The 13,089-nt window shown below is 40.0% G+C and overlaps 1 protein-coding gene across 1 annotated transcript in view; it reads left to right on the forward strand.

Moving 5' to 3' along the window:
• The first annotated feature begins 561 nt into the window (after positions 1–561).
• Positions 562–13,089, forward strand: part of erich1 (glutamate rich 1) — a 77,500-nt gene continuing 64,972 nt past the window's right edge. Inside the window, exons 1-3 of the mRNA XM_066712433.1 lie at positions 562–717; positions 3,190–3,333; positions 4,372–4,509. Of these exons, the coding sequence (XP_066568530.1) occupies positions 696–717; positions 3,190–3,333; positions 4,372–4,509 (304 nt within the window). The 5' untranslated portion in view covers positions 562–695. The remainder of the gene's footprint in view (positions 718–3,189; positions 3,334–4,371; positions 4,510–13,089) is intronic.

The raw sequence follows: 13,089 nt of genomic DNA on the forward strand, positions 1-13,089 counted from the left end.
GTTGCTCAATTTGATGCAATTGAAATTCAAAATATGTATTTTACTTGCTTTAGATGTCCTGCAAATGTTAAAATCCACGACTGGAATCCGACTTCTTCAACCCAACCCCTTGACTTTTTCTACAGGTATTTGTAATGCAAAATCATTTGTATGATTACTATGATGAATATAATAAAGAAATACCTTCTTCAGCGCTGACATTCTAGTAAATTCCTGGTTAAGAGATCCCAGTTTTACATGTTGAGGTGCCCAGTTAAGTTTTTGGGAGAGTGCAGGTTTAATTGCTATGCGCTGGGGCTGATGCTATTGCACTGCTAGGTGTTTGATATTCCCGTCGCGGTTCCCATGCGCTGCTGTCAAACCCCTCTCCACAGCTGGCTTGTTCTGCGCATGTCCACAAAGTTAGTACTGGCTTCTAACGCAGAGACTGGACTGGCGATGCAAAGCTGCCATTTTGAGAAGGTAAAATCGCCTGGTATCGGTTTTCGTACGGTCATGTGATCTTTAAAAAAGGCGGTCCTTTGAAAATTAGCCAATGGGGGCTTTTGCTATGAATGTGAGGAACCAGCTGAAGGATTGTAATGGCGGCGGCAAACGGAAGCGTGGTAGAGCCGGGGAGGTTGCCTGTTCTGGTTTATATTGTATTGCATGTAGTGTAACTCAACGTTGTTTACATATAATAACAACCTGATACAATGTCAAGTAACAGGAAAGAAGGTAAGACATTCGTTTGCTATTGGAGGTGTTGCTGGAGGGATATCGTAATTAAGTGACGTTTTGTTGAATTCAGATACTTGCTCAATTGTATGATTACGAAACAAGATGTTGACATACATTTTAGATTTAAAATAAACACTTTGACAAATAGCGGTAAACGAGTCAGTCATTTGAATGACGGAACAATTAAGCAGTATTTTACTTTTAGTTTTAATGTAGGTGCCTGCAACTTGAATTTCCCCTGTGCCATGATGGTGTCAGATTGGTTTAAACTGCTTACATCTACAGTCGAGAAGTTGGACTGTTTAACATGCTGGTAGTTTATTTTCAGCTGTGGCGCATTTTAGCTAAACCGTTTTCTCCATCAGTTCATATTAACTTACTTTGAATTCACAATGTTAATAAACAAACACTTGCATTGCAACTGAAACAATAAAGCAATTGTATTAAACTCGTGGGGAAACGTACGATTTGATTTTTAATTGATTTGTTCGGGTCTCACTTTTAATCTATGTATTTGTTTAAATCAACCATCTCTTCTTCAATGTAGAAGAAAATGCCAAGCTACTGATTCATGTTACATAATCCAGGCATAGCAAAGTATCAATTTACAATCCAGTGATCCAAGTTTCTAATACTTAATTTAATGAAGCCAACAAGCCATGAACGGACTAACAACATGAATGCAATTAAACAAAGCTAAAATGAGCGTAATGACGATAATACAATTGAGACGAGAGATTAAAGACAATTGGGGCTGAATTAGTTATGAGCATCGACAGTCATAACATTAAGCAGTAGTAGTGGTAGGTGGTTTCTGACTGATGTGGTTGGGAACCAGCCTGTCATTTCTTCACAATGGGAGGAGCAGATCTTGATATTGGAGTACCCAATACTATACAGAAAATGGAAAGGCAATACTTAGTCCTGTGGGACGTCTAACAGCTCTGGCAGGCTGTTCTCCTGTAATGCACACCAATTGCATATGCCCAGGCACATAGGCACTTATTCAGATTCTGGACAGGTGACTGTGTTCAGTTGCAAGTAGCCTAATAGTTTTAAAGCAGACGTCTTTAGCCTTCAACTACAATAGTGTTAAATGTGGTTTCCGCTCCTCCTCCGAACCTAGCCAGATAGTTCACAGATATGCTGTAGTTTGGTATAGCTGATGATTATTTGCTATATTTAATTTATAAGCAAAATTAACAAGAGTCTCCTTGCTTGACGTATAATTTTCTTCAGTAATCCAAGTTTACATTTTCTGCAAATTGAATTCTTTCAAATGACATAAGACACTTTGCACAATTTGCTTTTTTCAATTTATCCATCCAATTTGAATATATACAGGGAATTCAAAAATATGTGCTTCACATGCAAGCAATAAAAAACAAGATTGCATCAATAAAAGCCTTAGCAGTTATTGGCCTGTAAAATATTTTGAAAACAAAATTAATTTCCTGATTGTTTGTAGGCCTATAAAGTTAATTTCAGGCTATTCACATCTGTAAACCATGAACCGTATAGGAATTACAGCCCTTTTTGTACATGGTCCCCCCTATTTTAGGGGATCAAAAGTAATTGGACAAATTAACATAACATTAACATTTAAGTCATCATACAGTATTTAGTACTTGGTTGCAGATCTTTTGCAGTCAATGACTGTCTGAAGTCTGTGACCCATAGACATCACCAGATGCTGGGAATCTTCCCTGGTGATGCTCTGGTGATGCTCTGGTGATGCTCTGGCCTGCACTGCATCTTCAGTTCCTGTTTTTGCGGGATACAATTATGTACTTCTTCGCAAACTGTAACCTGGCCATTCTGTTCTTGTGGCTTACCATTGTTTGTGTCTTGTGGTGAACCCTCTGAGGCTATGCTGGTGTAGTATTCTCTGTATGGTACTTTTTGACACATCTATGCCAACATCCTGGAAAGTGTTATTGATCTGTGTGACAGTTGAAAAAGGTTTTTTCTTCACAATTGAAAGCATTCTTCAGTCATCCACAACAGTGGTCTTCCATGGTGTACCAGGTCGTTTACTGTCGCTGAGCTCAGTGCGTTCTTGCTTCTTAATGTACCAAACAGTTGATTTTGACACATCTACAGTTTTGGCTATGTCTCTGAAAATGTATTCAGATTTTTTTTAAACTCATGCTGGCCTCCTTTACGGGCATTGACACTTCTTGGTCCTAATGTTGAGAGACAACAGCAATGGACTCTGAATGCAAATGCCACACCTAAAATCAAGACATTTTGTTTTGCTCACTTGTGCATGAACTAACGATGCAACAATGTACCTGGCCAAGAAACAGCTGCACAACCAATTGTCCAGTTCATTTTGATCCCCTAAAATGGGGGGTGCTATATATAAAAAGGGCTTAAATCCAGTGTGCTGGAGTACAGAGGCAAAAAACAAAAACCTGTGTCACTGTCCAAATACTTATGGACTGCACTGTACATGTATCTCCACAGTATTCCAGGACAAAGTTTTCAAGAGACTCTATCAGTCTTCCCAAAAGACTTGCAAAGTGATGAACACTGGTGCAGAAAAAACTTCTGGACACTCAACTGAAAATGCACTTGTAAAGGCAAAAGTCAACAGAAGCATAACATCAGGTAAGTTAAATGTTACTGTTACAAAGGTTACTGAGAAAAAATTAATCATGGAGTACCGAAAAACTGTCTGTAGTTTGGCGTTCATTCCTTAGGTTGCGGAACATGTAGCCTATAGCCTCTGTGTTGGAATTCTGTGTGCATTGTTCACTTTTGCTCAAGCCTGGAACAGACCCACTGTTTGAAGTTAATGCAAAATCAGTATGACAAGGATAAATAGTAGCTGAAAGTGATACATTTCATTCCTTAATCGCCACAGCTATCACAGTTTCTAAATTGAATGGTTTATATGTCCTTGTGTGTTTGTTAGGAGTGGAATATCTATGATTTTTCTGTTCAAAATATTGGCAACTTTTTAACACTTAACATCACCAAAACCATGGTGGTTTTCAAAGCCAAATGGCGTGCTCTTTCGGGGTTTCAGGATGTGATGTTTTATCGCATACCGGATAGTAACAGTGATTAAGAGGCAACATCTAACCCTGGGGCCCCGTTCCTCTTACCTGGTTGAACTAATTCAGGCTAACCAGATGTTAGCCAGATTCAATTAATCTGATGATTTAAGTCAGGCCATCTCCATTCTATATTTTTTATTACACAGGCTATGTATTTACCTCATTGTAATAGTTAAAGCCTGGCCACTTGGCTTCAATACTTGAAATGAGGCAGGTGGAGTCACAGATCATATGGTAATAACTGAGGTCAGGTCATGAATGATGTACAGTATTATCAAAAATACATCAAAGCAGCACCACTTCATCCTCAATAATGCACAATTCTTGTACTTGATCGTTGTAATCTTTTTGGATTAGTGTCCCTCAGTCATTTATCATATTAGATGGGAAGTGATGATCTGCAAGAAATTCCTTGACCAGGAAATTGGGCTCCTGTAGCAGCCAATAAAGTTCCTTCAGTAAGAGATGCTTATTGAGATAGAACATTTGCACAATCAAACATTCCTATTCAATCAGCTTTGGTTGTTAACACTGGAAAAATCCACTACATAGGCCTAAACATTATTTGTTTTTCCCCATATTCCAGCAGAGGAAGAAAAAAACTGTGTGCTACAAAGGAGACTGTACACGGTTTGTCCTCCCCCCAGTGAAATTAAGACGGTTTGTGAAAGATCTGGCAAGCTGTCTGAGCCAGAAGAGACACATATTGAAGGAGACCCAGCTGGTAAGGGGGTTATAATCTTATATTTATAGGGATAGTCTTATGCAGCCGGCAATACAACATAAATGGCAAGATGTATGATCAAATGTAAAGTTCTCTGCCACTTCAGGTGGAGCACAATGATTGAGGTTCTGCGTTTCATGTGCATCTCATAATTTAAAGAAGCAATTTTAGAAATTCTGTTTGTATGAATAAGCAAACATCAGAACAGCTGTTGATTCTGCAGGCAAACAGCATATCTTACTGATTACAGACAAGACATTATTTTGAAAAATACTGTGCTTTGTGGTGCTGGTCTTTGATTTGTGGAAAACAGTAAATTCTTACCTGTGATGTAGATGACATCAGTGATTATGGTCTGCTGGATTCTGGCCTGTTCCTGACACTGCTGGGACAGTTGAATATTGGGACTCTTTTGCAGGTGGCACTTGGCACTTGCAACGGACGAACAGTTTGTGTTATCAGTTAGCACAGTAGTAAGAAATTAGGGAATGTACTGGTAAGGCAGATAAACATGGGAAATGTGGTCATATGAAAAATTCTAACCAGGTGAATAAGCGTCTCTCATATCTTCTCCAAGTGTACTATTAAAGTAACATTCACCATGGCATTTGAAGTAGGATTGTACAATGCTCTTTAAAACTTGCACACATAAAGACACACAATATCCCACTGAAAAATAGTTCTGTCTCATTTTCAATCTGTTAATGTCTTTTAGCATAATGTCTCATGTTTGCCCATTGTTATTTATGGGGAATCAGCCAGATTAAAATATTTTTTAATAATTTCAAATTATGCCTTACCGGGAACACAATAATTAGCCTATTTACAACATAAAACACCCTATTGAGCTGAGCATGATGATAATTTTAAAGTTTAGATATACAGTTGGGGAAAAAAATAAAGTTCTAACTACATCAAATCTAAAATGAATTATCAATAATCAATATTGTATAGTAAGTATATCAAATGTATTTATTTTCATACACATTTAATATTGATTTGTCACCCCTTTTGTTTCCTGGCCTTGTATATCATATTTTCCTTCTAGTTTATGTAAGATTTTGTTTCTTTTCTACATTATACACATGGTGTAAACTGCTTCCTGAAGCTACTTTTTTTTTTTTTTTTTAGCTTACTTGGCTTTTATATGTTGTTACTTGTAGCACAGTCTGTGATGGTCAACACTTTATTGTTCTTGTTTGATTCACAGTGCAAACTATTCTAAAACCTATTGCCTTTAGGAGGATAACCTCATGGCTAAATGTAATGTAATTAAAAGGGGGAGTGTAAACGTGATTCCCTGTGATGAGTCTGAGATCTCTGTAATAGTTACCCTTTCAAAGGTTGCTGTAATACTTGCATAAAATGATGGACATCATATTTCTCCTGTTTATTACAGAAGTATTCTACACTAAGACCATCAATTATTATTATTTTTTATTTATTTAAATTAGCCTGGATGTTTTTGGTTTGTTTTTTCTCCTTTAGATGAGCTTTAGATTTGTCTCATTCATAAACTTAAAAAAATGTATATTCACCATTTAACAATTGCTAGTTTTTTTTTAAGTGTGTGTGTGTGTGTCTATGTATGTGTGTATATACATACATATATATATATATATATATATATATATATATATATATATATATATATATATATATATGTATATATATATATATATATATATATATATGTATGTATGTATGTATGTATGTATGTATATATAAATATAATATATATAATACATACATACATACACCGATCAGCCATAACATTATTACCACCTGCCTAATATTGTGTAGGTCCCCCTTTTGCCGCCAAAACAGCCCTGACCCGTCAAGGCATGGACTCCACTAGACCTCTGAAGGTGTGCTGTGGTATCTGGCACCAAGACATTAGCAGCAGATCCTTTAAGTCCTGTAAGTTGCGAGGTGGGGCCTCCATGGATCGGACTTGTTTGTCCAGCACATCCCACAGATGCTCGATTGGATTGAGATCTGGGGAATTTGGAGGCCAGTTCAACACCTTGAACTCGTGATTGATCAGACCAGGCCACCTTCCTCCATTGCTCCGTGGTCCAGTTCTGATGGTCACGTGCCCATTGTAGGCGCTTTCAGCAGTGGACAGGGGTCAGCATGGGCACCCTGACTGCAAACTGCGATGCACTGTGTGTTCTGACACCTTTCTTTCAGAACCAGCATTCACTTTTTCAGCAATTTGGGCTACAGTAGCTCGTCTGTTGGATTGGACCACACGGGCCAGCCTTCGCTCCCCACATGCATCAGTGAGCCTTGGCCGCCCATGACCCTGTCGCAGGTTTACCATTTTTCCTTCCTTGGACTACTTTTGATAGGTACTGACCACTGCAGACCGGGAACACCCCACAAGAGCTGCAGTTTTGGAGATTCTCTGACCCAGTCGTCTTGCCATCACAATTTGGCCCTTGTCAAAGTTGCTCAGATCCTTACGCTTGCCCATTTTTCCTGCTTCTAACACATCAACTTTGAGGACAAAATGTTCACTTGCTGCCTAATATATCCCACCCACTGACAGGTGCCATGATAACAAGATTTCAGTGTTATTCACTTCACCTGTCAGTGGTCATAATGTTATGGCTGATTGCTGTGTGTGTATATATAGTTTTTATAACTCGATGGCCAAATATAATCCCATATACAGTGCGTATAGAAATTCTACACCCCCTTTCAAAATGTTTACCTTTTTTTGTCTTAAAACCTGCAATTCATGATTCCATTTATCCCATACCCCATAACTTCTAAGTAGGGATGTGTATCTTTCCTTCTCTTACAATTCGATATGTATTTAGATACACTGTCACCGATACGATACAGGAAAGATACTTTTTAAGAAATTAATGAATTGAAACTATTAAATTCAGCTTTGAATCAATTCGATGTGATCCAATACAATTCGATACAATGTGATTTTGGTTTGAAGTGGTTGGATTTAGAAATCCGTTTAAAATAATTCACATCATCCAACTAAGGGATAGAAATGTAATTGTTATGGCATCCAATTTAACGTATAGCAAAGTACAATTTATATTTCTAGGTTCTCAAAGGGAAACAATTACTGAATACCTGTAGGACTAGAAGATTTCAACCTTGAAGATTTCATGTGGAATTGATGTTGTAATCATCATTTTGGCTTAATTTTGAATTCATTTTTCTTTGTTTCTTCTCAGGTCGGTTGGTATTAATATGTTTGTGATTATTGTATTGAACAGTGTTTTAAATAAAACCGCAGTGTATTAAACTCTCAACTAGATTAAATTCTGTACATTTTAATAGAGGTAAGTTGTGTACTTGTGCTGTAAGGATTTTTTAAATTTTTCTGGGGTGAATAGCAGATGAAAAAAAAAAAGTTTAAATCAGTAAAACGTGTACAAATGAATGCGAAATCACTGGTATTTTTTCTATAAGTGTGAAAATAAGAGGCGCACCTGTAAATGTTTTACAATGATTCCAGTGTAGAGAGATGCTGAGCTAGCCCAGGGAACTAACAGCGCAGAGCCATTATAGTAATTCAGTGCTAGTGCTTTAAATTGATTTTGTGTGTTAAACCCAATAACAAATGTTTTATGATTTAAAATGGAAATGGTTCAGATTGTTATTTTCCATAAATATAAACGTACTAAATGCAAATTTGTAAAGTTGCTTTATGTTTGCAAATTGTTATTTAGTCTGTAATGCTTCCATATGAAGATCCCAAGACTAGCTTAGACTTGTTTTCAGCAACAATATACCATTTCTTTGTAAACTGATGGGTTGCGGATGCAACCCCGGTTATCTGAAAAAGGAAGCACTGCCCAAGAGGGAGGGGTTTCTGCGCACTTCCGTAGGAGCCTGATCGAAACCTCACTATCAAAGCTGACATTAGCCCCTGTACACATCACTCACAATGGGTCCCTTCCCACTTCCTGTTCTATAAAATGTGACGTCTGCACAGGTTCGTCCTCTTTTGCCGGGAGCAATGCTTGGGCAGTGCTTCCTTTTTCAGATAACTGGGGGTGGCATCCGCAACCTATCATTATCTTTCAAGTCAGAAGCACTGCCCAAGGGGGAGGGGTTACTGTATAATAAAACTGTTGCAGGGGAGGAGGCAGCAAGCTGATAAGGGAGCCTGCCCCGAGGTGTAATGCTAGGGGACCTCAGCAACACAACTCTAGGCAATAACCTCAGGAGCCCCGTAGGGCTGCATCTGGTCTCCCAGAAGCGAGGACCGCAGTCACGCTCTTACTTACGGAACTGTCTAGAATCAGCATAAACAAAGCGGGGCTACAGAGGTCAACTCCTAACGCCCTCTGCTTACAATAGCAAGGCTGGCTGCTCTACTAGTGCAGCTAGGAGCAAGGCCATAATTTACTTGCACGGTATATGGCTTGGTCAATCAAGCAACTTTTGTGCAGCCTGCGTGCATTATCATGGCAGGGGACTCCACATGAGCGGGGCCACAGACCCACTGAAAAATCAACATAGTACAGTCGGCTAGTCTCTAGAGTAATCAGTACAGAACGGACAGCTCCACTGTGCTGTTAAAATTTTTGTTCAAACAAAATATATGCACGCAGAACATTGGAGCGGTGTCTGCTTGCTCCACTAGCACATTTGGAGCGAGGCCGCACCAGCTCGACTGTGTTGTGACAAACTATATACATCGCGGGGCGAAGGAGCCGGCACATGCACCTCACGTGGTACATGGGAGCGGTCAATGCCTGCCGAATAGCACGGCTCACACAGGCAACTACAGCTCTTACTGTGTGAATCAATGAACTATGTACACAGCGGGACACTGGAGAAGCTCAAAGTGCCCTCTGCTGGAGGACAACAGCAGCGGTTCCCTGCTCCATGCTGTAACACAGCCAGAGTGGGCCACAGACCTGCTGATCAAGGAACTATGTACACAGTGAGGCAGCGAGAACAGCTTGAGTGCCATCAGCTGGGAACAGCAGCAGTGTTGCTCAAGTCTACTAATCAAGGACGGAGCCACAGACCTGCTGTTTACACAATATATACACATAGGGGTACAGCCCAGATGCATGCGCCACTGCAACACAATGTTACAATTAACTATATACAGGGCGTCCTCGTAGGGCAACACACGGCCTGCACGCATGGATGAGGAGCGAAGCTGAGCTCCCAGTAAATTGAGAGAGCGAGATCTACAGCCGTAGCTGCGGGCTGTTGTGCAAGCTCTAGCCGGTGGAGGAGCCCCTCAGGCGGGCGAGATCTCTTACGATACACCAAGGCTTAAGCTGGGCAGCCGGGCCTCGGATTTTACTGCTGCTGCTAGCGCTTGTGCTGTGAAGGAAAAAGCCCTGTGGACAATAAACCAACACATCAAGCAATCGGAATATATAAGGCACTATATAGACATGACTATTTATTTTTAAAAGCTGTATTTGTTCTCGAAACTGAAACCGAAAGCGCAGCCGGAGCCCCGGTGCGCGCATGGAACAGAATATATGTGCAATGGTTGCTGTTTCAGCTCCTTTCTCCCGCCCTCGGACTTCCGCTATCTCCCTCCAGCTTCTACTTCCTAGACTCCAGGGGACTGTACCATCGCTCACCTGCCCAAGTTACATGTGTACATGTGTCTTGGCGGAGGTTCAGTTCCCTCAGTCTCTGAGTATGACATTTTCTTCATACCTGGAATAAGTCTGGATGCTCTCCTCTGAACTGCTACTAGAGCAGCGATATCTTTCTTGAAGTGTGGAGCTCAGAACAGCACATAGTATTGCAGATGAGCTCTAACTAGTGCAGTGTACAGTCTTAATATTCTACACTTTTGACAATATACCCTAGCATTTTGTTTGCCTTTTTTATTGCTTACCCACATTGTTTGGATGGGGAAGTGAGGACTCGACATAGACTCCTACGTTTTTCCTCATGTGTGACTTCTTCCAGTTCTATTCCTCCCATAGTGTATGTATAGTGGACATTTTTATTGCCTGCATGTAATACCTTGCACTTGTCCACATTTGAATTTCATCTGCCAGCTGTCAGCCCACAACTAAATAGTATTTAAGTCCCTTTGAATAACCTGTGCTGCCAAGATTGTATCTGCCGAGCCACCTATTTTATGCCCTGTTTCCACTGGCACTGGTGTTTTGTGGACAGTTAACTTGCTGGTGCTAGACGTGTCCGTAAGTGTCCGTCCCGCCCACTGAGGACATGATTCGCATTCAGAATTGGAGGTATGTGCTTGACTTGCAGACACAGGGAAGAGATCATATACAAGTTTATTAGCAGCATGGAGTGAAATCCACGTAATCTGATCAGTAGCAGCCAATTTTATTAATATTTTATGAATAACTGGACATTGTTTCAGGCTGTGTTTTGTGAATGGTGTGCAGGACAATCCGCAGAGACGGTCAGTGTGAAGGTGATCACGATTTAGTTAACGTGTGCCCATTTACAAGTTAAATTAATGAATAAATAAATACAGCAGATCTGGGTTTCCCTCTAAAACATTAAGGACTGGTTTAATAAATGCGTCCATAAACGCCATGACTGAAACGTGCACACGTTAGTTAAATTATAACCTGCTATATTGTATCTGGATGATTAATTGTGAAACGTGTGTATTTTGGTTCTGGCGATAATAACAATACAGTGAGGAGGAGGAATGCTGCCTATGACCCCAAGAACACCATCCCCACCGTCAAACATGGAGGTGGAAACATTATGCTTCGGGGTGTTTTTCTGCTAAGGGGACAGGACAACTGCACCGCATCAAAGGGTTGATGGACGGGGCCATGTACCATCAAATCTTGGGTGAGAACCTCCTTCCCTCAGCCAGGGCATTGAAAATGGGTCGTGGATGGGTATTCCAGCATGACATTGACCCAAAACACACAGCCAAGGCAACAAAGGAGTGGCTCAAGAAGAAGCACATTAAGATCCTGGAGTGGCCTAGCCAGTCTCCAGACCTTAATCCCATAGAAAATCTGTGGAGGGAGCTGAAGGTTCGAGTTGCCAAACGTCAGCCTCGAAACCTTAATGACTTGGAAAGGATCTGCAAAGAGGAGTGGGACAAAATCCCTCCTGAGATGTGTGCAAACCTGGTGGCCAACTACAAGAAACGTCTGACCTCTGTGATTGCCAACAAGGGTTTTGCCACGAAGTACTAAGTCGAAGGGGTCAAATACTTATTTCCCTCATTAACATGCAAATCAATGTATAACTTTTTTGAAATGCGTTTTTCTGGATTTTGTTGTTGTTATTCTGTCTCTCAATGTTAAAATACACCTACCATTAAAATTATAGACTGATTATTTCTTTGTCAGTGGGCAAACATACACAATCAGCAGGGGATCAAATACTTTTTTCTCTCACTGTACATATTCGCTATTTAGTATTATTTCTGCGCATGGAAACGTATTCTTATGGGGACGTGCTTGTCTGAATATAATGTTGTCTATACACGTTGAGCTCTTCCTAACCAAACCCACAGTCGCTCCTCCTCCCATCAGAGGGACGGACTTCACAGCGGCCTGGTTCTGTAGAAAAAGCTCTGGGACGCGTATGAGGACGGACGTGGCGGGCACGGCATGGCACGGCATTAAGCCAGTGGAACCGAGGCATTAGTATCATCTGCAAATTTGACAAGTTTTCTAACTATCCCAGAGTTAAAATTTCAAATTTTAGGATCAGTCTTTGATGCGGAACCTTATCAAAAGCTTTCTGAAATCTAAGGATATCATATCATATCATATGCTTTCACTACTTTGATCTACAGCTGCAGTTGCATGTTCAAAAACTCTAATAAATTAATAGGAAGTGATCTACCTTGTCTAACCCCATGGTGACTATCACCAAGAAAATGATTTTCATTAAGATGCTCCTCTGTTTTCTATCTAATCATAAAAAAAAAAAAATGCACAGGTAATGTAGGGGAGACTGACTGGTCTGTAATTTCCTGGCTCAGTTTTGTCCCCTTTCTTGTGGATTGGTATGACATTTGCCGTCTTCCAGTCAGTTGGCACATCCCCTGTTCTAAGTGTCATTTGGAATATTTGAGTTAGCGGCCTATAAATACTTTCCCTCATTTTAATTTCTGTTGGAAATATACCATTTGGCCCAGGTGATTTGTTTGTTTTTAATTCTGCTAGTCCCTTCAGTACCTCCTCATTTATCCTGATCTCTCTTAGGGTTTGACTGAACTGATTGTTAACCTGTGGCATGTAATTCTTTTTTTTTTTTTTTTCTTTTGTAAAAACCTCTGAAATACTAAGTTAGAATATTTGCCACATCTTGTTCATTTTCTAAGATACTTACATTTTTAGCCTTTACCCGTTTCACTTCCTCCTTTATTGACCTCTTGCTGTTATAGTATTGAAAAAAGCTCTTTGCATTAGTTTTAGCTTAAAGAGCTATGTTTCTTTCTATTTCACTCTTTGCTTTCCTGATCTTTCTTAACATCTCCTTGCAGTTTTGTCTCCATCCCTTTTGTGTGTGCTATACAACCTTTTTGTTTTTGCATACCTCTATTAAACAATTGTTTGGTCCTCAATTTGATAAGTTTTAGTACAAATTTCTCCTGAGCCTTAAGTAGTA

Source organism: Amia ocellicauda, chromosome 1, assembly GCF_036373705.1.
Source record: "Amia ocellicauda isolate fAmiCal2 chromosome 1, fAmiCal2.hap1, whole genome shotgun sequence".
Classification (NCBI taxonomy): Eukaryota; Metazoa; Chordata; class Actinopteri; order Amiiformes; family Amiidae; genus Amia; species Amia ocellicauda.